This window comes from Crocuta crocuta, unplaced genomic scaffold (genome assembly GCF_008692635.1).
Source record: "Crocuta crocuta isolate KB4526 unplaced genomic scaffold, BGI_CrCroc_1.0 scaffold427, whole genome shotgun sequence".
NCBI classification, from domain to species: Eukaryota; Metazoa; Chordata; class Mammalia; order Carnivora; family Hyaenidae; genus Crocuta; species Crocuta crocuta.
In genome coordinates, this window is record NW_027533273.1 from 3,373,913 (window position 1) to 3,401,147 (window position 27,235).

Sequence of the window (27,235 nt, forward strand, 5' to 3'; positions counted from 1 at the left end):
CTAGTAAAGTAAGGAACAAAAGTTCCCACTATCAACCTCTTATCTTTGCCAATGCAATATGACCAGAGAAAGAAATAAGAATAGCAAATGTTGGAGAGAAAGGGCCACAAAATGTTGCTATTTTCTATTTAGAAAACCCAATAAAAGAAAGTAAGCATATTTAGAACTAGCAGAAGTGTTCAGGATAATGTCCAATTTGAAGTTCAACGTTTATTAATCAGTAGTTTATTTCTATACTTCTTATAACCAATCAGAAAATGTAATCAGGAAAAGAAAGTATTTAACTTCAAGACAATAAAAATAAATAAATATCTTGAATGTAAAGGCGATATGCCTAAAGACTGTTTATTGAAATTGATAATACTTTATTGAAGGACCTGAACCATAACCCAAATTAAAGGAGAGATATTCTGTTTAGATTACCTTTGGCTACGTAACAAATGACTCTAATATTTGGTTACTTAACACAAAAATGTCTTGGTTTTTTTCCTCATAATTCCATGAGTTGGCAATCTCTGTAGTTTTTTTGTTTTTCTCACCTGAGTTCATTCTTATGGCTGCGGTCATCTGAAGACTTAACTAGAGCTGGAGAGTCCAAGGTGGCCTCGCCCCAGTTCTCCTCCTCCAGTGAGCTATACTGGACTTCTTCATAATACAGTAGTTTCAGTGTTCTAAGATAGAAGATAGAGACTTCATTTAAGGTTTAGTGTCAGAACTCATTATCTTTTTTTTTTTGCTTTTTCCTTGGTCAAAAGAGTCCTAAACCCTTTCATATTCAAGAACTGGAATGGACACTGCCTCTGGACTGCAAAAGACACATTTCAAAGGAAGAAAGAGCATCCTCAGATGGGAGGAATTTTTGGCCATTAAGCAAATTTACGTAGCTGAACACATTTACATAACTAAGCAGGAGGACTCAAAAATATAATCTAAATTCTTTCCTAAATAATCTGTAAAGTTAAATACAATCCAATAAAAATCTGTACCATACTTTTGGTGGAACATAATGAGATAATAATAAAGCCCAACTGGAAGATAAAACTGAGCACAAATAGCAAAGAAAATTTCCAAACAGAACAACACCAAAGGAAATTTGACCGAGAAGATAACAGAGTTTACTAAAACTTCATAATTAAAGCAGCGTGGGTGGTAATGGTGTGAGATTAGGCAAGTAAATTAGTATTTTTTAACTGATTTTTTTTTTGGTAATTTCTATACCTAATGTGGGACTCAAAACTCACAATCCCAAGTTCGAGAGTTACATGCTTTTCTGACTGAGCCAGCCAGGTGCTGCTATTAATTTTTTTATTAATTTATCCTCTATTTTTACAATAGAGAGTCCAAAGAGAGGAACCATGCATATATTGAACTTTTCTGTTATGCAGGGGCATTTCAAATCAGTGAAAGAAATTTAATCACAGAATTAATGAATACCTTTTTCAAAGACCCAGTTAAATCTATGCTTTATACCATGGCCAAAAGTATATTCAGAGAGTACCATAAAAGTATTGAGAGAATATAATAGATTTTTTTTAGTTTAGAAGCTATAAAAGAAAATATTGACATAGCTGACCATAAATAAATTATAAGATTCTACACAATGATGAACAAAGTGAAAAACCAAAAGACAGACAGAGGGGACATATTGGAATGCTCATTTATGAAGAATTAACATTCGAAGTGTTAATAGTTTCTATAAGATTACAAAAAAGCAATACAAGTGGGAGAATGGGCAGATAACTCAAGTAGGCAATACAGAGGAGAATAATTCAAATGACTAGCAAACTTATAAAGATACGTAGCTTCACTAACAATCATGTAATGTAATTTACAGCGATGAGATCTTTTGTTTTTCTTTTGCTAACAATTTTGGAAATGTCTAAGGTTGATTCTCTCTAGTAATAACACTTATGTGGAAAATAGGTAGTCCCATACACATGCATTCTTAAAATATTTTCAGAAGCTATTAAGAGTGCATGTGACCTTTGAATCAGTATTTTTGTATCCTTCGAATAAATACTTAGTAGTGCACTTGTTGGGTCTTAGTGTAGTTCTGTTTTTAACTTTTTGAGGAACCTCCCTACTGTTTTCCAGAGTGGCTGCACCAGTTTGCATTCCTACCAATGGAATATTACTGGGCCATAAAAAAGAACGAAATCTTGCCCTTTTCAATGACATGAATGGAACTAGAGTGTATTATACTAAGTGAAATAAGTCGGAGAAATATAAGTACCATATGACTTCACTTATAAGTGGAACCTCAGAAATGAAATAGATGAACCACAGGGCAAGGGAAGAAACTAAAATAAGATAAAAATGGAGAGTGAGGCAAACCAGAAGAAACCCTTACCTATAGAGAACAAACTGAAGGTTGATGGAGGAAGGTGGGTGGGAGGGATGAGCTAAATGGGTGATAGGCATTAAGGAGGGCATTTGTGGTGATGAGCACTCGGTGTTATATGTAACTGTGAATCACTAAATTCTATTCCTGAAACCTGTACCACACTATATGTTAACTAACTTAAATCTAAAGAAAATCTTGGGGAAAAAAAAGCTATTAGGCAGTTTCTATCAAAATTACACAATTTTATACTATAATTCTACCTTTAGAAATCTATACCTTATAGAGAACCTGACACAGTCACAAAAGAGGCATATGTAATTCTAATGGCAGCACTGTCTGAAATCAGAAAACAACAGGGCTTGTTTCATTTTCTACCCACAAGTTAATAAATGATTTATTGTTCATTCTATAGAACAACATAGAGCTATAAAAAAATGAACTAGGTGCCTCTGTACTGAATACATTAGGTGAAGAAAGTCACAAAGAAATAGATGTTGATCCCATTTATATGGAAAGAAAAAAAATCAATATTTATATATTTACATGTTTCTACAGGGAAACAAGTGGGAAAACCTAAAAGTCATTCACTCTGGAGACAGGAGTGAAAAGGGTATGTTTTACACATTACAGTCTACGTGTGTATTTTTTTTTTTTTTTTACTGTTTGTGTCTTTTACTAAGAGAATAAATGTGTATATTATAATTTTTAAAGGAATCTGAATAAAATAAAAATGATTACCTTCTAGATTTTCATTAAGTTCTAAGAAGTTTCAGAAACAGGGACAAGGAAGCCAAGGGCTATGGAAACTTTCCCACAAGAGAAAGTGTTGAAGACACTGGGCGTGTTTTGCTTGAATGAGAGAAAACTTGATTTTGCTGCAGGGAACAGAATTATGGTCAAGTAGGTAGAAATCCAGGAGACAGAGTGAAACTTGCTTACTATTCACGACCCCAAATATGAGCTGGGCTTCTGAGAAATGTGGTGGGAGCTTCTGTCAGAAGAGGCAGAGCTTCTGCCGTGAGATCATGACCTGAGCTAGAGTCGAACGCTTAACTGCCTGATCCACCTAGGTGCCCCTGGAAGAAACCATTTAAACCTCAGGTTCTAGGGGTGCCTGGGTGGCTCAGTCAGATGATCTCACGGTTCGTGGGTTCGGGCCTTGCATCGGGCTCTGTGCTGACAGCTTGCTCAGAGAGAGCCTGGAGCCTGCTTCCGATTCTGTGTCTAATTCTCTCTCTGCTTTTCCCCTGTTTGTGCTTTGTCTCTCAATAATAAATAAATTAAAAAAAAATTAAACCTCAGTTTCTGGGGTTCCAAATATCCTGAATAGATGTTCACATAAAAATTATTGTGCAAGACCTATGCTACATGACCTGTGTACTCCTTTCAGTATCTTAGATTATGTCCAGAACAGAGTCCAGACACTTAGCTATAAAGAGCATAGCTTTATGAAAACATTTGGGGAATTTTACTCTTAAGTGGACACAGATACATTCTCCATTTTAAATTTCACATCCTTTTAGTATCAAAGAAGCATCAGCTTATTGGACATGCAGAATCTCAGACTTCACTATAGACGTACTCAGTCAGAATCTGCATTTTAATGACTCCACTGGTGATTCCTATTCTTGAATCTGAGAAGCACTGGTTTATCTAATTATACATCAAGCTTCTCTTATTCCTGAGCTTTCAAAGCCCAAAGAAAAAGAAACAACTCATCACAAGAAAAAAAAATCCTCAATAATTAGGAATTTTAATTAGCACTGCTCAGAATCTGGGAGACATGAGGACAAGAAGGAAAATATCACATAAGTATATGCACACATATATGCACACATAAGTATCTACACATCGGTGTATGTGTAGTACATATATACATCATGTATGTGCGTGTGCGCGCGTGCGCGCACACACACGCACACCCTTAACCTCAGTCTCTATAGATATTGGCATAAGTGAGTGGTCATCAACTGTTTCACCTTTGCAAGGGACTTCAGCTCACCTCTCTCCCCACAAGTGAATAGTGCTCTCAATTTAATTAAACAAGGAGTCGAAAAAGATAAACATCTTTGAGACTTTTTTCATACATTTGATTTTGATGGCTGTTATTACTTAGGACATCTTTAATATCATATTCTACATTTTATGCTTTCTTAGAAATTCTTCTGATTGGCCTCAGCATGTTAATGGGTATTTCAACCTTGATTTCTTAGGCTGTGAGCATTTTTTTTTTCCACATCAGGATTGTTTGGGATATAACAGTTGTGGAAGGAGGTTACCATTAAAGAAAAGAGAAAACCTTTTAAAGAGGAAAAGCTTCCAGGTAGCTGGAAATATTCTAATTACCATGTGAAGCCTTAGCAAAAATGTCCAACTTACTTGATTGTATCCATTTCTTGAATCATTTTGGCTTTTCACTTGTGTGCTAAAGCATATAATGGGAAATAATGAATTCAACACTGTTGGGGGACATCACAGTTAAACCTTTTGCTGGATCTTCTCAAAACATTGTTTTTCATAAACAGTTTTCTTAACAAGTCATGTTGTCTTTCAGCAGGTTTGCAGAGTTTAGAGCACATTCTACCCAACTGGCCCCAGATGGAAAATACGCTCTTGAAATTGGATGGTTTTTTAAGTGTAGCTCTCCACAGCCTTCTCAAAGGGTAAAAAAAAAAAAAAAGCTTGAACAGAATGCATTTAGTAGCATGGTCTATAATTCCCCCAGCATCCCACATATTTGGATGTTTTTGCTTCTGGCTGTGGAATTTTTCTAATTTAATTAACTCATTAGAGTTAGCAGATGACACAGTGTGAAAATTCTTTTCCCTAGTCACTTATCTAAATACTCTTCCAGTCCTCTGGGGTTGTGTGCACACTTTATTTATTTTTAAAAGCTATTTATTTACCTGTTTCATTTTTACACTGACTTTCCCCTGAGGAGTTCTTGGGCAATGTACGGGCATTTCATATAATGAACTAGAAACGTTTCTTAAAGCGATAAATGGAGAAGGTAGAGGAGGAGCTTAATGGGGGGAGCAGCTTTACTGAGAAGGACCGGGAGAGAAAGAACAGATGGTTGGACAAGAGCAGCCAGAGATGGAAGGCGTATCCTGGTGCAAGGCCCTGCTGTTCTGTCTCTTAGCTTTTGGTTCATACACTATAAAAATGTAGCAATAGTTTCTGTCTGGAAATCAGCTGGAAATACTTGAATGAAATAAAGGCAGGTTTTACAGGATTATTCCAACTGAAAGTGAGTCTTCTTTGTACCAAAATATCCATTCATTCACATTTTTTTACCTTTTTACAATATAAATCCCTACCCTCCTTAAAATTTGAGGATGTGTGCTTTATATCTTTTGCCTTTCTTTCTTTCTGTCTTTCTTTCTGTCTTCCTTCCTTCCTTCCTTCCTTCCTTCCTTCCTTCCTTCTCTTGGGGCCTAAACAGGTCTGGAACCAAAATAGATATTGAATAAACACTTTATTGAATTCTTAACAAAAGGAATTCTGTTGAGTTATGCCTAATAGTTATTGAGTATCTTACTCACTATTTTTTTAATTAAATTTTTTTAACATTCATTTATTTTTGAGAGACAGAGCACAAGTGTGGGAAGGGACAGAGAGAGAGGGAGACACAGAATCTGAAACAGGCTCCAGGCTCTGAGCTGTCTGCCCAGAGCCTGATGTGTGGCTTGAACCCACAAACCCCTGAGATCATGACCTGAGCTGAAGTTGGATGCTTAACCGACTGAGCCACTCAGCCACCCTATTACTAACTATTTTAAAACAAACGTTTTAAACATCAGAGCCATCTTGTTAAGGTGATGGCTGCTATAGTTATTATCTGAATTTTATCTTTGAGGAAAATGAGGCCAAGTGATGTTAAATTGCTCAAGCTTACAGAAATTGCTTACTGTCTTAGAACTGAAAGTTGCAGAATTTGAACTCAAGACTATCCCTGATGCTGCTACCCAGAATGATGGGGACATGACACAGGATTGATGCAGCATGAAGCCGTAATGAGGAAACTTCTTTGTGTTCTTAGGGAGAATAATAACCCGAGTCTCCATAGCAAATAAGTTTTGGGTAATAAAAAGGGTTGACACGGAATTGTATATTTTGAAAGGCTGAACTTTAATGGTATGTAAAGAATATCTCAACTAAAAAAAACATTTACATGTTAAGAGTTGGAAATTACTGCATTTTGGAGTTCTTAGAGGTTTAAAGAGCTTTTCCTGTCCTCCATTCCTAAGGAACTTAATTCAGATTAGTATCCAGTCGTTAACTGTTGCATTGGACTGAAGCTGCATGTTGACCACCCGCCTAGACTTCCAGAGCCTGACTTGAGTGAAATTCGCCTGTTTCTGTGTTGGGGAAGTAGCCGTGTATGGAGACCACGAGGCAGTAATTCCTCGGATTATTTTCTGGCATTTAACTATCAGCTATAGGCTACTGAGTAGCTTCTAGGGTGAGAAGTCTAATAAACATGAGCTCATGAAATCATTTTTTAAAAACCAATTTTCATCATCATGCAGAATTTTCCTCCACTTCAAAGAAAAGAGCTGTTGTCACATCCTGAAGAGAATGTTTCCCCTCATTTATCTGGCAAGGATGGACCATGTTCGGGAAATCTGTTAGCATTCAGTCTTCTAAATCGGTTTCAGGGTGCTGTTCGGATTTAAATAGATGTTTTGTGGTTGAAAGTCCATCATTTTTTAAAAATTCTCCTGTCCAGAATGGAGACTGTGGTTTTCTGTTTGGAGTGTGTGCACACACACACACACACATACGTGTGTACACACATACTCCTACACATTCACATATCTGTACAACCCCCCACCCACCAATACACACACACATCCCTACCCATGTACTTCACCAATAGGTGTATCAGTAACAGAAAGTTACTGAGGCAATATATCTTCTAAAAGGAAACTGCTGTGTGTATGTATTTCAAGTATAAGACAAGCCAACTGCCTTCCTTGATGAGGACTTGATGCATGTGGATGAAAAGATTTCAATACGAAGCTGACAGGACTTTCAAAGATTCTATTTGGTAGCTCTAAGCAAAATCTTACAGATTCATATTTTCCTCTTTTCCCTCCTGCTCCTTTTGCTTAGAAATGAGAGCCAGGTACTCTTAGAGAAGAGCAGGGAGAAAGGAAGGGGCGAGTCTGAGAGCATTTGAATCAGAATTTCCTTCTACTCTTGTACTTGGTATTGGAGGTTCTTTCCCTCATTCTCTTAATGGTGGCCTCACTCTGAGTTTCTGGGCTGTTTGTGCATTAATTTGGACTCTAGATCTGATAGTTCTGTCTTCCGCCAACATTAGTTTTTGCACAGAGCAAAAGACCAGTTTAAGCAGGGTGATTCATGAGCTGGACAGAACGGGCCTACAGAGGAAGGTGATGCGAATTATTTGTATCTGACCCTCTTCTTTGGGATCAGTGTTTCCAGGTTAAGAATTGCTGGTTGCAGTGGCTAAAGAAAGGCATTATTTTTCTACCAGCAACTCCATGTCCCTCAGCCTTTGAGAAAGGGAATGAGGCCATGAAAGGGGGCACAGCTTCACCCTTTCACATGGTGCTGTAGGTTGGAGTCATTTGGGGAACTTAACATTGTGATGACTGCATCCACCCCTAGTAATCCTGATTCACTTGATCTCAGTGACTATCCAGGTGACTCTCATTAATGGCACAGTTTGAGACCCACTGCTTCAGCCCGTGGTCACCAACCCAGACTTCTGTCACCATACTCTGGTGCCTAGGACCCCTTCCCCTAGAGCTTCCAGTGGTCTGGGATGGAGTCTGAGCATTGGTGTGTTTTACAAGGTTCCCAGGTGATTCGAAGGAGCATCCAGCATGGATGGAAAGGATTTCATCCTTCTTGGGGACAAGAACCTTGATACCCTTTTGATTTGTCTTTGGCATGCCCAAGTCTGAAATTATTCTTTGCAGGATTTATACCATGTAGGGGCTAGAGTGCAGGGTACTGCAGGGGCCATGTCAATGAGTTTGATGCACTTTCCGTTCTATGGATGTGAACAGAACAGGGGCTGCAAACAATCCTATTTTGCATAGTTTGTTGCTTACCAAAGCTGACTGAAAAATACTCCGAATCATATGTCACCTCATTGCAACCTCACAGTAACCTGGCGCGAAGAGATTGGCAAATGTAAACTCACAGAAATTAGGGAACACGTTCAAGTTTACCTGGCAAAGAGGGCTGAGAGCCAGATCGTCTCATGCCTTTGGTGCTTTTCCCCTCCATTTCTTCTGCCACTACCATTAAAATTTCAAAGCAGAGCTGGGGTGTGGGGGGATCAGAGAGGCAGAGATTGCTCTGGAGAAAGGTTCTCAGAAGAGCCCTGTGAGTGGAAGAGCGAGTGTGTGTGTGTCTGCATGTGTATCACTGCGCGCATGTGAGGAAATATGCCTTTGGGCTTTTATTTAATGGTGTTGTTTGGTTATTGTCCCTTGAAAATTATGTAGTCTGTTAATAAAGTCTGGCAGAAAAAAGAAATTACTAACATCTTTAGGAATATTAAAGGGTCTGTCTAGTGTTGAAAGGCCATTACTGTCTGTGAGGAAAATTAAAAAGAGTTTATTAAGCCCAAAACAGATTCTACAGATACCAAGAAATGGTATTTTCATCACTTAGGGAGAGATGTATGTGAGAGGGGAGGGAGACCAGTATCTATGTCCATCAGTCAAAAAAATATGCTTAATATCCTGTCTTCCTTCAACTCTTTGACCGTTTTCTTCTCATTACGAGGAGGGAGAGGCTTCCAAACCATCACGCAGAGTTAGATGTGTGTTCCTTCTAACAAGAGTTGTTGGAAGCCATAGAAAAGGCACGGACAGGACTTGGTTATGATACTTTGTTAGGTGAGGCAGATCCTAAGCAGTAATTTTTAGGTTGATAACAGGTTTATTTTTTAACGTATTTATTTATTTATTTATTTATTTCTGAATTTCTGAGAGATAGAGAGTGTGAGCAGGGGAGGGGCAGAGAAAGAGGGAGACACAGAATCCAAAACAGGCTCCAAGTTCTGAGCTAGCTGTCAGCACAGAGCCTGATGCGGGGCTCGAACCCACGGACTGTGAGGTCATGACCTGAGCCGAAGTTGGCCGCCCAACAGATTGAGCCACCCAGGCGCCCCTAGGTTGATAATAGTTTTAAAATAATGATACAGTGTTTTCCTTGAGGTTTGGGTATGTCCCTGTGTTTGGCTATAAAAGTAATTTCAGGGTTATAAATGTGTATAGCAGTTCTTTGCTTTAGCAATGTTATATTGCCTCCCTGCTCTTGAAGCATTCACAAAGACAGCTGCAAACCTTCATTTAGTCATTTATTCACGCGAACAACAAATTCTCATTGAGGGTCGGCCACGTTGCCATGCATCAGGCATTATCCTACCTAGGAAAACACAGAACATAAAATATCGCCCCTGGTCTCTAGGAACTCAGTGTCCGGTAGGATTTTTAATTCCACACCGCTGTTCTGGCGGGTCACAAAAAAGAGACCAGGAGTTGCCCAAGGAAGGCTGGCTGCCTGTCCAACGGGGTCTTTATGGGGGTGTGAATCAGTTACTGTCAGGCCTGGAAAGGGGAAAGTGCTCTATACAGTTTAAGCAGGGGGAGAGTTAGTGCGAGGAATTTTGTAATCAAATGGTTGGAAAAGCTGGAGGAGCAAAAGGCAGAAGTTGGTGGTCAAAGACTAGGCACCTGCCTACCGCCTTTTCTGAGACTCAGCTTTTTGGAGACTGAGTCACAGAACTATTGGACTGTGTAGTCACCTGCTCTTGAGGCTGCTCATCTGCAGCTGGAAGTGCAGAGCTTTTCATTTGCAGTTGCCTTCTGATTTCTCACTGCCTCCTCTTGGCAGAATCCAAGTGGGCCAACTGACTAAGGAGCCTTGGTAATGTTTGCACCTCTAGACCTGCAGTACGGAGAAGAGTCTAGCAGGGAAAGGCAAAGGTGGGCAGGAGTGGTGGTGAAATCCAACAGTGAATTAACCAGCAGAGAGAGATCGGGTCTGGGTGTAGCCACTGATATCTGGTGTTTTCTGTCAGGTTTTAGACTCAGAAATTTGATTATTAGCACACTGAGATGTGATCAGACTTGGGTATCTGACTGAAACTAACTCTTGGAAATTTTTTTTTTTTAACATTTATTCGTTTTTGAGAGATGGAGAGAGACAGAGTATGCGTGGGGGAGGGGCAGAGAGAGAGGGGAACACAAAGTCTCATGCAGGCTCCAGGCTCTGAGCTGTCAGCACAGAGCCCAACACAGAGCTCGAACTCACGAATCATGAGATAATGACNCTGTCAGCACAGAGCCTGATGCGGGGCTCGAGCCCACGGACTGTGAGATCATGACCTGAGCCGAAGTTGGCCGCCCAACAGATTGAGCCACCCAGGCACCCCTAGGTTGATAATAGTTTTAAAATAATGATACAGTGTTTTCCTTGAGGTTTGGGTATGTCCCTGTGTTTGGCTATAAAAGTAATTTCAGGGTTATAAATGTGTATAGCAGTTCTTTGCTTTAGCAATGTTATATTGCCTCCCTGCTCTTGAAGCATTCACAAAGACAGCTGCAAACCTTCATTTAGTCATTTATTCACGCGAACAACAAATTCTCATTGAGGGTCGGCCACATTGCCATGCATCAGGCATTATCCTACCTAGGAAAACACAGAACATAAAATATCGCCCCTGGTCTCTAGGAACTCAGTGTCCGGTAGGATTTTTAATTCCACACCGCTGTTCTGGCGGGTCACAAAAAAGAGACCAGGAGTTGCCCAAGGAAGGCTGGCTGCCTGTCCAACGGGGTCTTTATGGGGGTGTGAATCAGTTACTGTCAGGCCTGGAAAGGGGAAAGTGCTCTATACAGTTTAAGCAGGGGGAGAGTTAGTGCGAGGAATTTTGTAATCAAATGGTTGGAAAAGCTGGAGGAGCAAAAGGCAGAAGTTGGTGGTCAAAGACTAGGCACCTGCCTACCGCCTTTTCTGAGACTCAGCTTTTTGGAGACTGAGTCACAGAACTATTGGACTGTGTAGTCACCTGCTCTTGAGGCTGCTCATCTGCAGCTGGAAGTGCAGAGCTTTTCATTTGCAGTTGCCTTCTGATTTCTCACTGCCTCCTCTTGGCAGAATCCAAGTGGGCCAACTGACTAAGGAGCCTTGGTAATGTTTGCACCTCTAGACCTGCAGTACGGAGAAGAGTCTAGCAGGGAAAGGCAAAGGTGGGCAGGAGTGGTGGTGAAATCCAACAGTGAATTAACCAGCAGAGAGAGATCGGGTCTGGGTGTAGCCACTGATATCTGGTGTTTTCTGTCAGGTTTTAGACTCAGAAATTTGATTATTAGCACACTGAGATGTGATCAGACTTGGGTATCTGACTGAAACTAACTCTTGGAAATTTTTTTTTTTTAACATTTATTCGTTTTTGAGAGATGGAGAGAGACAGAGTATGCGTGGGGGAGGGGCAGAGAGAGAGGGGAACACAAAGTCTCATGCAGGCTCCAGGCTCTGAGCTGTCAGCACAGAGCCCAACACAGAGCTCGAACTCACGAATCATGAGATAATGACCTGAGGTGGAGTCAGACGTCTCACCGACTGAGCCACTCAGGTGCCCTGAAACTAACTCTTATAGACTGAACTGTTACCCCTGAAAATTCATGTTGAAGCCCTAACCACCAAAGTGACTTTATTTGGAGATAAGGCCTTTTAGGAGGTAATTAAGGTTAATGAAGTCTTCAGAGTAGAGGCTTCATCATATAGGATTGATGTCTTTATAAGAAAAAGAGAAGAAAGAGGCACAGAAGCATGTGTGCGAAAGAAAAGGTCATGTGAAGACACAGAAGGCGACTAAAAGCAAGGTAATGAGAAATGTCTCACAAGAAACCCACACTGCCAGCACCTTGATCTCGAACTTCCAGTTTCCGGAACTGTGAGAAAATTTATGTCTATTGTTTAAGCCAATGAGTCTGATATTGTAATGGCAGCTCAATTCAACTCATATACTAAGCAGATATGTAAATGATGAACATGAAGAGTCAGAGGCTGATTTGCAAATTCATATTAAAAATGTAGCTTTCCACAAGATTGCCTACTTATATTTGCTGGTCAGCACATTATTCTTCTATAAGTAAAATTACTTGGGAATCAAATAAAGTTAGAAGATTGCTTTATGGCAGTGGTCTCTGAGCAAGGAAGTTTGTTGGATGATACAAGTGGCTGGTGTCGTATCAAAGTGGCTGGGATCTGACATACTCCTTTTCCCTCTAGACTTGCAGTCCTTGCTGGGTGTATCTCAGTGTGGGCACTCTCTCACCGACAGTCTGGAGATGAAGTGTGTCAGCCTTTCTGGCTTTTCCTTTGTGGACCCCTCCTCTTTTCATATTGATATATCCTATTTGCCATTTTGTTTTTGGAGTGCTCTTGCCTTGATCCTTTTGGATAACTTTAATCCTTTCTATGATTGCTTTATGGTATAATTTGTGAATTTTTAAGTCCTTGGGATGGGGGTAGTACATACATTTAGGATGGTAACCAGCCAGGACACTGTTACAGCTGTAGTCCTTGTTGCCATTGATTGTGCCTTCTGATTGGCCAGTCCCTGTGGTTTATCAGTTGCTAAGTGTTTTGAAGGACGATCTATGCCTATATAATTGGGACCATAAAGTATGAAAAAAATTGATCAGGTTAAATCTTTCAGTCTTCCACATGGCAGACGAGCTGTTGAAGTACTATCGAAAAGACCTCTGTTTCCCAACATGATCATCCCAACAGCCTGTTATGGAACATAGAATCCAGTTACTAGCATTGCTTGTGGAAGTTTAATTATATTTACCAGAAGAGATAATCAATATGTCTAATATTTAAATCTTACCTACTATGTGCTAGGTACTGGTAAAACTCTTTAAATGAATCATCTCATTAATCATCACAACAACACTGCAATGAAAGAGGTCATATTACTAATGCCATTTTATAGATGAGTCAGTTGAAGCCTATATAGATTAAATAGTTTGTTCAATGTTATCCTCTAGTAAGGAGTAATTAAACCTTAAGATTAACTGTTGTGTTTAGAACAAACAATTTACCTTGATTACAAGACCCTGTGTGATACAATTGTTGCTTACATCTTGGAACTTTTTTCACACATTGTCTTCCCAGCTTCCTTCATTCCTAAAAAACTGATCCTCTATTCTGGGGACACAGATCCTCTTTCCAGCTTTTTCCCATTAGAAGATTGGTCCCTCTCTCTCAAATGCTCTTTACCTGGATTTTTATATAGCTGGCTTCTATTTTTACCATTCTGCCTAAAATGTGCTCCCCTTCCACATGCTTGACACTCTGTAGTACCACCTACTGATGGTTATTTCCTCTGTAGCAGGTACCTATCATGGTTTGGAGCTGTTTGCTTATTTATTTCCTGTATCTTCCATGAAGTTCCACATAGGCAGGAACTAGTCTCCCTTACACATGGCTGTGCCACTAACACCTAAGTACTGGGTCCTTCCTACATTAAGCATTTAATAAATACATGTTAAATGCCAAAGGATTATCTATCATAATGTATCAAATGCCAGGGCTCTTTGGAATAAGACTTAGGATGGCAAGAAACATACAAAAAACGACACAAGAAAATGACTTAGGAAGGTATGTTTTTGATGGAGGGAGAAATCTCAGGGTCTGAGTGGTGTCTGTAGCTGGATCCATCATTACAGAGAGTCTGCTGAGCTACCACTGGGGTGAGGTAGTGGTGGGAGTAGACGGGAGCTGCTGAACATAGAAAAGGCAAGCCCTCGGAACACATCTCACTTGGCTAATAGTTTTGCCTACAGTAATAGTACACAACTAACTTTGTTCTGGAAGATGCTACCAAGAGTTTATTTTTCACTACTAGCTGCTACCACATAGCAAATAGTAAGAGCTTGCTATATTTGCACTACGGTAGGTGATGATGGTGATTAATAACGTAACTCCCTAAAGACCCCTATGGAACTTGGGAGAGAAAGAAGTCTTTGCCAAGTCGGGTGACCAGGAAAGTCATGTGAAGGAGATGGGTTGTGTGCCAGGCACTGGAGCAAGGCAAAAATTAGACCCAGTGGAGATGAAGGGTGTGATCTAAAGCGTGGTCTGGGGAATGTGCCCTGTGTGTTCAGGGACTGTAAGAGACTAGTTGGCAGGAAGTAGACCTTGAACACGATGTTGAGAAATTTGCTTTTATATCCTGAATTCACAATGGACTTCCAGGAGTTTCTTTTTTAACTTTTATTTATTTATTTCGAAAGAGACAGTGACAGCATGAGTAGGGAAGGGGCAGAGAGAGAGAGAGAGAGAGAGAGAATGCCAAGCAGGCTCCACACTGCCTCCGCAGAGCCTGATGCAGGGATCAAACTTGTGAAACCATGAGATCACAATCAGGAGTCAGAGGCTTAACTGACTGAGCCACCCAGGCGCCCCCTAAGAGTTTCGGAGTGGACAAATAATGAATTGAAATTGGTTTTCCTGAAGTGAGAGGTGGTAGAGGGAGGAGAGAGCCTATCGCAGGGAAGGCAGTCCATCACTCTCCTACAACCGGCCATCATTTGGGCATATGATGTCGGGGGCACAGCTGTCCCAGCCCTCCTCCTGGTGGGGGAAGCAAGGAGAAGGAGACCACGTGCTGTGGGCTGTGAGGTCAAGTCTGGTACATCCTCGTTAGATTTGGAGCAATTGAGAGAGCCGTGGAAAATATTTCTTTTCAATTTTATCAAGAGCTGATTAGTATGATATTTTATTAAGTTCAGCTTTTCTACAATAGCAGCACAATAGCTATGTGTTTTGTGTGAATTATTAGCAATTTCTGTACCTCCAAGTGTCTTCTGAATCATCAAAGACAAACTATTTCAAGCTAGTATTTAAGGTTAACTAATTTTGAATGTAATCTGTGCATAATTATAACTTACATGTAAATTGTAGTTTATTGCATTTAAATCATTTTACACATATCATATGATCACCAACATAAAAAAAAATCTCATTTTAAAAAGGTGGGTTTCAGAGAGGCTAAATGACTTGTCCTGGATACCTTGGTTAGCGGGTAGGAGAGCCTGGGCTAAAACCTATTTCTTTTACTTCATGCCATTTATATTTTCGTGAAAACTGGAAGCTAGTGCTTGATAAATACCATCTATTCTTACTAACCAGACTTATTCTAGAACTAGCAGCCACAGTGGAGTACCGGGATTAGCTATATCTGATATGGTAAAACTGCAGTGGGCATTCGGAATATTCATTGACCATAACATGTCCTCCGCCATCCATTTGGAATCCACGTGTCCCAGAGGGAATGCATCTTCTAATGTTCCCCCAGTATGTTTAAATGAAATGTTTTATGAAGTATTAACAATAATGTTCAGGTTTCAGTTTCTCCTCCTCGGGCCTTGAGCTCAGCAGCTCTGGGATATGGAGCCTGGTTTTGTCAGTTTGATCTCATGGAATTTGCAGACGGCATCTCTGTGCACAGTAACAGATTGCTTCTGGCTAATAGACGGAAGACGAGGGTGGAGCAAACGTGGCATGAAATGGATTGTTTGCTTTATTCCACAGTCTGCTGATTCAACCTGCAGACCCATTCCCCAGCTCCGTTAGCGAGACCTGTAAAAACACAGGGGCCTCCATAAAGACGACTCTGACATTTGCAACACGGAGAGGTCTGTTGAGTTGAGAGAGCCCAGTTCCGCACTTCTGATTTGGGTCTGGGTATTTTGGCTTCAACACTTGTTTCTGGTTAGAAAGCTAAAAACAAGGGTCTAAACACTGTTCACTCGGATGGTAAAACACATGCTCACTTTTTGCAGTGACCCTGGAAACAGAAGGGGAATTCTTATAAATCACAAAGGAAAATAAATAACTTCACCCATGGAGGGAAAGAGACAGCTTGAGAAAAGGGACTTTGGAAAAAGACTGTCTCTAGACAGTAGTCTTGTGGTAAGTACTAAATATTCATTTACCGCTCTATATGTTTTGGCTTAAAATGCATTATTTTTTGACTGTTATTTCCTGAACCCTGTGCTTTTGAAACCTCTATTCCAGTTACCCCATTAGCCATATCCCCTGGGATTTTGTTTCATTTAGTTTTTACAAAGTCAAAAGCCAGCAAATAATTGGAATGTTTGTATAGTGTCTTAATAGGCAAATGTCATAATCTGTCAACATTATATATAATTACATTAATTCCAGCTGAAGTAGACTTTAACCTATACAAAAACACTACTGTAAAGCTGATGCCAAATGCCAAGCCTATATATACTTGTTCCATCACCCATTTATCTTAATCTGGGGGATAAGTTGAACAAGAATTCAAGAGAGCTTCGACTATGGAAGAGCAAAGAGTCTCTCTCTAAGATCTTCTTAGGTGCGTACCATGGTTCAGTCGTTTATGAGCTTTCTTTTCAACTCTGTTAATGCCAATAAGCGTCATTCTTAACGACCTGGTTGTGTTTGCCTTCGTGTATGAGAATCGGGTTCAGCCAAGGAAAGAGATGAAGTCCCTGATTTCGGAAGGTTGGCTGCTCTTTCACAGTGGTATGTCCCCTCCTGTTCCCTAATGCATATGAACAGAGTAAGAAATCAGACGAGTCACTCCTTTGTCTGTTGATCATCTACTGAAATAGAAATTTAGCTTAGGATCTTCTTTTGTATGTTGTGGAAGGATGTGCTTTAATCATTTGTGTGCTCCCAGCACCTGGCCTGGAGTCTGGGTCCGAGTAGGTATCCAGTCAAATATTTGTTGACTTGATTGATGAGTTGCACTTTTCTGAATCTGCTACTGTGGGTCCTGCTCTGCCAGCCTGTAGAGGAGCTAGTCACTCCATCGTGGCTGAGGCTTAACATCACTGACTATTCCTAGATGTGAGTTTCCGGGAATGGGAGAAGGATTACATGACACTTTTGTGTCTACTTCCTCTCTTATTCTTAGAGTCAATTTCTGTGTCTCTGTGGGCTGTGTACCACTCAGCCTACATTCAGATGCTAAGAAATTTGGTAGTATTTTAGGTTCTCCTCCAAATACTTGTGCCCTCTTCTCATCTCTTAAGTCTTTCTACCTCTGGGTAGAAAGTGAAGAAAATTGTGTGTGTGTGTGTGTGTGTGTGTGTTTATATATATATATATATATATATACGTATATATACGTATATATACGTATATATACGTATATATATATATATATATATATGTCTATTCCCTTGGGGATAGTTTCTGGGGGAACTTAAGATAAAAAGATAATTTCTGAGCCTCTCTTTTGCCAAACAAAACACATTTTACCGATTAACCTGCCTACAGGGTCTGTCATATACCTAAGCAGAGGACAGAGATGCCCATATATTATGATATGAGCAGCACGGGAACGGTTCTCTTCACCCAAAAATACCCTTGCTGATTAGTCCCTAAAGCTTTCCGTCCCAGAGAATATGCAAAGATGCTATAAATGCAAGCAAGCATGCTAAGCTATTGTCTTTCAATAATTCATAGTAGCCCTCATTAATAAAAGGTCTTGGATTGTTCCCAAATGTCAAGCAGCTGAGCAACATTTTGTTGAGGGAATTGGTAAACAGAAGGATGCAGAGCGCAGAGTGCTGGGTTGGGGCGATGAGGGACGAGGCTGTGAATTATCATGAGGGGATTGAGTACCTGCAAATCAGAGAAAGAGGAAACATCATTAATGAAATCGTTGTCCACATTTAAATTTTGTTCAGGGACAGGCCTGACTGTGAGCATAAATCAAAGCCTGTCATAGTCCCGGTGCTAGCTGAAAGCTCAAAGCCAAGCTTGGCTTCCCCTTGGCATATGGTTCTACCCTGGGTTTTGTGGGCCTGAGGTTCCAAATTCTTATTTCCAGCATGAAAGCACACTGGAAAAATAAGAATGTGTTGCTTGGCACCACCTGAGAAACGTAATCCCCTTAAATCTCTTCAAATGATGCTTAGGAGAATTTTTACACTAGTGAGAGATCTCCCTTCTTTCCTGGAGGCAGATTGTGTGTCATGTCCGCATGTGGATAATTGGGAAAATCCTGAAAGAGTGTGCTTTCTAATGACTGTGTGGCCTGGGAGCCCTTAAATGCTACTCAACAGTATACGGTTTAGGCCATGTGACTATAAGTTTGCCTTCTGTTTGAGTGTTCTCTTTATTCCTCCCATAAGATACTGAGGCAGTGACAGCAAGAATACTTGTTTTGGGTTTGGTCTTCGAGAGTGAGACCCATTGGAAGTCCCCTGAGCAGATTCTATTGCAACCATCAGGAAGAGAGATAGATCGGGATGAGATCAAACTGACTGGCAGTAAAGGACTTGAACCCAAGACATTGTCCTCGTCTTTGGCTCCATGTTGAAACCACACCAATAATAAGGAAAGAAGCACAGGGTGATGATTCCAGATAAGGGTTGCTGGAAAATATAAGGGAAGAGGAGCACCTGGCATCCTATACTACACTTCTTTCTCCAGGCAGGGTTACCTTATTTCACTTTATGTTATTATTTTTTTTAATCCTAGAATGCTAACTTGGGGCCAGGTTATCCAGTCTCCTCCCTTGGCAGGAGAGGTTATTACTCAGTGAGGTTAAATATTCTTCTTGGGGTCCCACAATCAGCAGACAATGTGGGGTCTCATGCCCATCACTCCACTTCTGTGCATTTTATAGCATAAAATCCCAGTAAGAGAAGATGTCCCTTCGGAAAACCGAAGAGACGAAAGAGAAATAAACTAAATCTTAAGTCGTGAAATTCCACCACAGTAACCGTTATGACCTACATTTTTGAGAGTTAGAAGGCCCAGAGGTAATTTCCGTTTTCACATTTTGCAGGGAAAAAAATTCCTCATAATGTACTGCAAGAATAAGGTGCTATTAACTTCATTATACTTTTTATTTTACATAATCAAATCATGAAGTGTTGAGTAGAAGTTATAGCTCCCTTGCAACAGCTTTTAAATTTGTAGGCTGGAGGAAACACAGCATAGAGAAACCCACCGTCCAGATACTGGAAAAAGCCTTCAAGGGGGGGGAATGGTCCTTGGTGGTCCTTTAGTCATCATTTGGCTTTCAGGACAGGACACGGGAGGGTTTGAGTGTGTGTGGTTTCGTGTGTGTCTGTGTGTGCGCACCCGGGCAACGTTAAAGTGCTCTTTGATGTTGATTTTTTACTTGATAAATCACCCTTTTTTAAGAAGAAAGTGACAGGTAAGTGAAACTGAAATGAAAAATATGTTTCAAGGTGGGGGGTACATACCCTGAGAGAAAGATAAGTGACTGCAAGTTTGCCTTCACCAGTAGGAGTGTGCCGAGCAGCCGCGTGTTCACGGCAAGTACAGTCTTCTCTGCGATAACAATAAAAATCACCCCAGAAGTCGAGCCCTCTTCTTGACCTGAAGCTGTTCAGCCCACCCCAGGATGTTTTTTGATCAGAAAATGTCAGCATTTCACACTGTGCCTTTTTACTTATAAGAACCATTCCCAGGCCGCCTGTACAGCTATTGAAACTTGTGGCTGTGATAGTATTTAGCTGATGAGAAGGCTGGGGAGTGAATTATCTGTTTTACCAGCTCACATATCAATAGCAAAAATTCTCTTTTAATTTGAGGAAAAATTACTTTTTGCTTTCAAGCACAGATGGCAGTAAGTTTCTTTTATGAATGGCAGATTCTTTCATGGTGCCCTGTTCCTTTTTTCCCCTACGAGAAGGAAGTGAAAACATTGGCCACACTAGCTCTTCAGCTCTGAAAGCAGTGCGGTTTTGATAAACTCCTAAGAGCATGAAGGCCCCACACGAAGTCCTTCAATTCATCCTTTAGCTTCTCAATGGCTTGTATTAAAACCATTAGAGTAATTTGGCCTTCCACAGGCACATATTAAGTCAGCCAATGAGCATCACGGAAAACCCATTTTTATTTAAGACTTTTTAGTAGCTATGGGATATGCTGGATAGTCACCATGTCCCCTCCAGACCTATTCCATCCTCTATCTGGCTGTGTGCCCCTGGGGGATATATCACACGGACCTTGTCAGTGGGCTCCTATGTCTTCTGCCATCTAGTTGGGTTTGGCCAATGCGGATACCTAGCAGGAAATAGGAGGTCAGAGGGAGAGGGAGGTCAAGATCATTGTTTTCCTGTACTGTCCTTGACTGGTCCTGGACCACAGTGACTGGACCACTCTGTCTAAGATCACAGCTTCTGCTGAGAAACCCTCTCCCACAAAACCACAGTTCTCTCTGTGCTCTGGCACCTTCCCTCTCACCATGTCCCTTCAGGCTTCTTGGTAGTAACAACTTTCGGATGTTTTCAGTCCATCTCATGTTGGTTTGCCTTGGGTCTGCTCATACCTTATTGCATGGGTCTTTCCCCCACATCTTCTCACTTAGATAATTTTTGTGTGTCATCATTTTCCTGCAGAACCCCCTGACTGATACAAGGCAATAGTTGATTTTTGGAAACCAAGCTAATAAGAAGAAAAAATGATAGTACATGGAGGAAGTAAACGGCGTGGCAGTGACTGTGAGAAGCACCAAGTTGAGGGAGGAATGTGTAAGGAACACCGTGAAAGAGCTGGAGTTAGAATGTGCACTGAGGCGATTTGAGAGTTTGCTTAGGTAGCACATGGACTACGACTAAAACAATGGGAAAAATTTGTTAGGTGAGCAGAGAAGAAAGGGGCAACCCAAGGATAGTGTCCCATACCCTCTCGTAACAACTCATTTCATTGCTGAGTTATTTTTTCCTAGTCAAATTGACGAGGCTCAAGGATGCCTAGATCCCTTGCAAAACATCGCTTCTGGGTGTGTCTGTGAGAGTGTTTCCAGAAGGGCTTAGCATTTGCACCAGCAGATCCAGGAAAGAGGTTTGCCCTCACCAGTGTCGGTGAACATCATCTGATCGACTGAAGACCTAAGTAGAATACAAAGGCAGTGAAGGTCAGACCTGTCCTTTGCATGAGCTGCGACATCCATCTTCTTCTGTCCTTGTAAACTGCCCCTCCTTCTTCTCAGGACTTTGGAGTCAGGCTGGGACTGGCACCATTGGCTCCCTTGGTTCTCAGGACTTCAGATTCAGGCTGGGGCTACGGCACTGGGTGTCCTGGGTCACCAGCTTGTAGACCGAATATCATGGGGCTTCTCAGCCTCTATAATTACAAGCCCATCCCTTATAATAAATCTCCATGTATATGTATACTTATATTTACAGAGGGACAAACCCTGACAAATACACAAATGTAGATGTTTACTGTTTTATCTTCAGTTATTTTCGACCTGTTCAGTGACTGGGAGTAATTGTAAAGCAGGGATCAGCAAGCTCTTTGAAAAGCCAGGTAGTGAATCTTTTTGGTTTTATAGGCCAGATGAGCAGCCGCAACTACTCAACTCTGCTCTTGGAACAGGGAGGCAGACACAGACAGTGCGTGAATAAATGGATGTGGCTTATATTCCAATACAACTTTATTTGCAAAGGCAACATCCTGGATTCTAAAGGATATCTGTACATGGTAGAGAAATAGCAAACTTGAAGATCCAGTTCACTTTTCCTGGGTGCTGACTTTCTGAGTAATGGCTTGCTTTTACCCCCAGGATGCGCAATATGCTAAAGCAGGCAAAAGAATGGGTTTAGGATGTCAAACAAAGGTATATGTTCCCAAGTCCATGAATTTGAGCAAAGGTAACTATTTTGGAAAGCTCAAAACTCACTGAGACTTTTTCTAAATGCAGAAGAGGGGCATTGTTAGTGCTGCTCAGTGTAGCCTGTGGATTGTGAATAAGAACCACAGCTGCATTTTTGTAGTGCTTCTGGAATGCCTGTAGCTTTCTTGACTCTTGGTTCTATAGTTAGGCTACCTCTCACCATAAGCAATGCTATACAGAGCACAAACCACTAGGTTGCTAGAGTTTTCCAGCCATTGAAATCCCAGCTATCCTTTCCCCCTTCTACTAATGAAAGCCTGTATGAAATGTGGTTTACTTCATGCCTTTCACCACTGAGCTAAGATCAGCTTGCCCTCGAGGAAGCCTGACCTCTGGCTCTGATATCAAGATAGTTTGAAATTTCTCACGTGAGCATCAAATGGAGGAATGTCAGTAAATAAGAGGGAGGTTTTTATTCCCCAGCTACATTATCCCCCCAACAGGGCTGTTATCTCGGCTGTCTCCTGGGTGTCCCTAGAGGAACAAGACCATGCTCTGGATCCGGGTGTGGGGGAGAAGGTGTGGTTCTGAGGATCTACCCAAAGCACATTTTGGGGAAGAAGCAATGGGTGGGGAACAGACTGGCTCTGGCCTGTGTTAGCTGCCTTTCCAAAATGCTGTGCTGAATCTTTGACTACTCCCTCTTGACAGCAGGTGATGGTGGAGTGAGAAAAGTGTCAAATGCTTAAATAAATACCTAGCGAATCTGCCGAACAGCCTAGCTGAGCCCATCATGGCAGGTCAAGAACATGCTGGAGGAATGTCCTGCCCAGCTGCCTCCAGCAGCACAGACTCCTGGAGGCTATGGATAGATTTGGTGCACATGGGTTGGGAAAAGACAGGGAGGCTTGTCCAGGTAGGCACAGCCCAAAATACCTGGCTGCTAAGGGTCTTAAATGGGCCCCAGATGAGCAGGAAAAGATCAGAACCCACCAAGAACAGTGCCTAGAGGGAGGCTGGAGATATGAGCAATACTGCTGCTGAAAATAATCTGAGTGGAAGGCAGGACAAAGGAGCAGAAATAGAATACACCCAAGCAGTGGACATCGAGTATGTCAGCAGTGTGGACTGGTAAAGTCTAGTGGGGTCCCTGGCTGGCTCAGTCGGTAGAACATGTGACTCGGAGTTATGCGTTCAACCCTCACATTGGGTGTAGAGATTACTTAAAGATTAAAAAAAAAAAAAATCTTTGTGCTTGCTTCAGCAACACATAGACTAAAAATTGGAATGATACAGGGAAAATTAGCATGGCCCTTGCACAAGGATGTTATGGTAAAGCCTACCATCCAAGCCACTTTAGCAGAGAGCTCAGCATGTTCAGTGAGCCCTGCATTGAGTGGGGACCAGGATGGCTCTCTGCCCTCAGTGATAATAGCTGAAATTTACTGAGGCTTATATGCACCACGCACTCTGCTCAGTGCTTTAGATAGAAGTTGTCATTCAGGACTTAGATGACCCTTAATTATTCCTATGTTCTGAATAAAGAATCTGAAACTGAACAAGTTAAGGAACTTCCTCAAGGCTATAGAACTGGTATGTGGTAGATGGGATTTCAACTCTGTTGTGGCTGCCTCCAGGTCATCCTGTCCCTCCATAGGTAGCAGCTGAGAAGCAGAAAACCTTGTATGCTGGTGACTGGGAGCTCCTTACATTGTGCTTCCAATTTTAAACAGCCCCAGCTTCAACAGGGCTAGAGGGTACAGGTCTATCAGCACATCTCCCATACCTGTGCCTGCTGATGAGAGAGGCCAGATCTGATTTTAGTGGAATAGTTGCCAAATGATTTGAGGTTGGGAGGGAGAATACAAAGAATAAAGAATGCCTATGTTGGAACTCAGTCTAGGTCTGACTTCTGGTATTGTGCCTTTTCTGATTAACCAAATTTTGGAACCAGCTTCCACAGAGATTGACGTTTATGATTTTGTGTGTGTGTGTGTGTGTGTGTGTGTGTGTGTATGCATACACACATATATAATACACATACACACATATATATAATACACATATATGTTATCTATATATAATATATTGTATCTATAACTTTGTGTTTTTACCCATGTGGGGATTCATGGTGATGTATACATGTACAAGATGGAGATATTGACTGGATTGGGAGTAGAGTACGGAGGAATGAATTACAAGATGCATCGAAAGTATAGTTGTCACCCAGAATGCAACAGGTTTTATAACTTGAGTGATGAGCCGATCAAGTGGCTACACATTCTTTTGGCTGAGCCACTGTCTGATGGGGGTGGGTAGAGTGTCAACATCATTTCCAATGAGGGAATTCCCCCCAAAATACCATTTTTTGCTCGCCACTTGAAATAGATTCCCCCCTTGTTTGGGATTACTCAGAGGACTGACTCCCTTCAGTATGGTGATGGCTTACCCCAAATGGCTTCTCTTCCCTTCTTCTTCCTTCCTCTTGTCTTGAAAGTAATGCAGTCTGTTGCCATAACCCTATATTCCAAAGTTTTTGTTAAAATGCCCTTTCCTGAACTGCCATAATGTTTACCCCTGGTCTTTATCACTGTGTTTAACACTTGGTCACATGCCTGTCTATCATAAATTAGGGTTTCTCAGTTTATTTGACATTGTGGACCCTGTATTTCTGTGTTGTGAAGTTGAGGGTGTTCTGTGCATTGTAGGATGTTAAGCAGCACCGCTGGCTTCTATCCACTGGATGCCAATAGCACCCTCCCCTAGCTGTGACAACCAAAACTGTCTCCACATATTGCCCAATATCCCCTGGGAAGCAAAATCAGGCCTGACTGAGCTGAATTGTAAGGCCCTAGAGGACATGAGCCCTGTCATAGGCACATTTGGGTCCCTCAGGTCTGACACATGAAAAACATGCAGTGCTATGGATAAACGAATCAATGACTCAATGAATGAGTGAACTCACCAGTTAGTGGCCATTTGTGAACTCACTAACACTATCAGGAGATACTGGGTATGGAGTAAGGAGGCACTACCAGGAGGAGGGAGGCACTGAGCGCTGGGTCAGAAGTTGGGGAGAGTGGATGACAACCTTTTCAGTTTGATCAAGGATGATTCCAGTGTGTGTATAAGGACTTTTGTTTTACATCAGAGATTTTTAACCCGATACCTGGATCCTCTTGAGTTCCAAGGTGCTTGATAAGGCAAATTTATGAGAGGGCTTCAGGGGTTTTGAATTCTCTGAAATACATTGTATTAAATTTTATATGTATGTGCATATGTGCATTTTTATAGGGACGGGATCCATAACTATGATCATATTCTGAAAGGTATCTGTGACCCAAGAGTGATTAGGTAGCTTCCTCTGCCATTAGTCTAGTAAGCCTGGCCCGTAAGACCTGTCCACAGATGGCTTGCCTTGCCCAGGTCACAGAGCAGGATCTCAGAAGCACCTGGGTCCATCACCTGGTCTTGGCTGCTGCAGTGAGTCCCGTCTGCCTGCTGCAGACATAGATCTGTACATACCTGGGGTCTCCAAGATCATGTAAGCAAAATAGGAACTGGGAACATTTTGAAAGCCCTTTGTAAATGCTCTGTTATTGATAGATGATAAAATGATAATGTGTTGTAAGAAATAAGTACAAATGAGCAGAGACTTTTGCTTGGAGTGTTCTGTGCTTTCTTAGGGCTCAGAGATCTGCTTGTCATTCTCCTGGTGTCTCACCATCTTTGAACAATGGGAATCATCAGATCATACAAGTTTCCATGGCAACTGAGGTTTCTGTATCCTCCTCTGGCAGCCTAAGATTGTTCCCATGACAGATTCTCTAGTGCTTTGTCCATAACAAGAGGTAGAGCTTTTATCAATCTCCTTAGATTCCGGTCTTCCAACCCAGTAGGCAGCTGGGTGTTCTCCCTGATAGATGCCTGCTTTCCTCTCTAGGGTTCCTGATTGATCAGCACTGGAATTGAGCACCTACGAAGGTCACTCAGCACTGTGAAGTGCTATTTCTTAGCACTCACTTAGAAATGCGAAGATGATTTTCATTTTATGAAGCTTTACAAAATCTAGTCACATATACACAAATCATAGTAATACCAGGAGGTATACAGTGGTGCAAATAAGAGTGGTGCGATTTAGGGAAGAGTTTGCTCTTCTGGCTGTATTGATCAGAGAGGGCTTTCCCAAGGAGGAGAGCTTTATCTCCCTCCATGAAACTGGTCCAGATTTAATCTGTGGTGTCCTTGAGGACTGTGAAGCAGAAATGTGAGATAAACCATAGTGTCTTAAAAGAATAGAGTATGACTCAAAGGTGCCTGGCTTATACTTAAGGAATTGCCAAGACCCTAAGAAAGCTCTGTTGTGATCCTGAATTATCATCTTAATGTTCCTCTTGTCCCTCTTGCCAACACCCTCCCCCCCCCCCCCCCATCCTCTTACCCACACTTCCTGGTACATCGCTCAGCTAAATCATTTTCATTTCCTTTCTTCTCATTTATCAGTGTGTTATACCAACTGTACATATATATTAGCTGTATTCCAGCAGTCTGTCTCCCACTAATTTACCATCCTCTACTATAGTTCATTATTATCAATTAATATTTAGTAAGCATCCACAGGGTTCATCGCTGGGAATTAGGCAGCATTTTCATTACTTTCTGTTCCCTTGCCATGTTCTGTTGCCTTGGCTCAGCTTAGCCAGTATTTATGATCTTTCTGCCAGTTCTCTATTCATGTGACAGCCCTCATACTCATCCCCATTTCAATTAATATTTCAAGAGCAAAACCAGGAGTCATTGTATTAAAACGCTTCACTTAACACCAGATGCACTGCCTCAATGCTGTCCCTTTCATGTACTAATTTTGCAATTCTCGCCTAACACGGAATTCCATTTGTCTGGGCTGCTCTCTACAAGCCCAAACAGTGGTTCCTCTTGGTTCCTTTGCATTCCAGGCAGTTCCAGATGTTTCCTCCTCATAAATTTCAGTTCCTTAACTAGGCTTAATGGATCATAATTGTCCATTTCCGAAGATGCCTCTGAGGTTTGCTTGCCTTCTGTCTTTCAGCACCTTTCTAGTCCTTAGTCATAAGCAATTGTCTTCGGCCTGGTAGGTTTCCTAATACAATTAATTCATTGACTGCTCTCATGCACATAGAGGCATTGAGGGAAATAAAATCATCTGATAAACTCTGGGATCTATCTGTCAGAGCCAGCAGATAAGTAGGTTG

General features: G+C 41.4%; 1 protein-coding gene and 1 non-coding gene across 11 annotated transcripts in view; both read left to right on the top strand.

The window, feature by feature from the left end:
* NCKAP5 (NCK associated protein 5) overlaps nt 1-27,235 on the top strand; it is a 1,056,676-nt gene that overhangs the window by 202,921 nt on the left and 826,520 nt on the right. For all 10 annotated transcript variants that reach the window (XM_077747834.1, XM_077747833.1, XM_077747835.1 and 7 more), the window contains one exon: nt 16,195-16,324. In XM_077747834.1, the coding sequence (XP_077603960.1) occupies nt 16,256-16,324 (69 nt within the window). In that variant the 5' untranslated portion in view covers nt 16,195-16,255. The remainder of the gene's footprint in view (nt 1-16,194; nt 16,325-27,235) is intronic.
* LOC144218062 (U6 spliceosomal RNA) lies at nt 23,256-23,363 on the top strand. Its single transcript, XR_013331039.1, has one exon. It is a non-coding gene; the product is annotated as a U6 spliceosomal RNA (small nuclear RNA).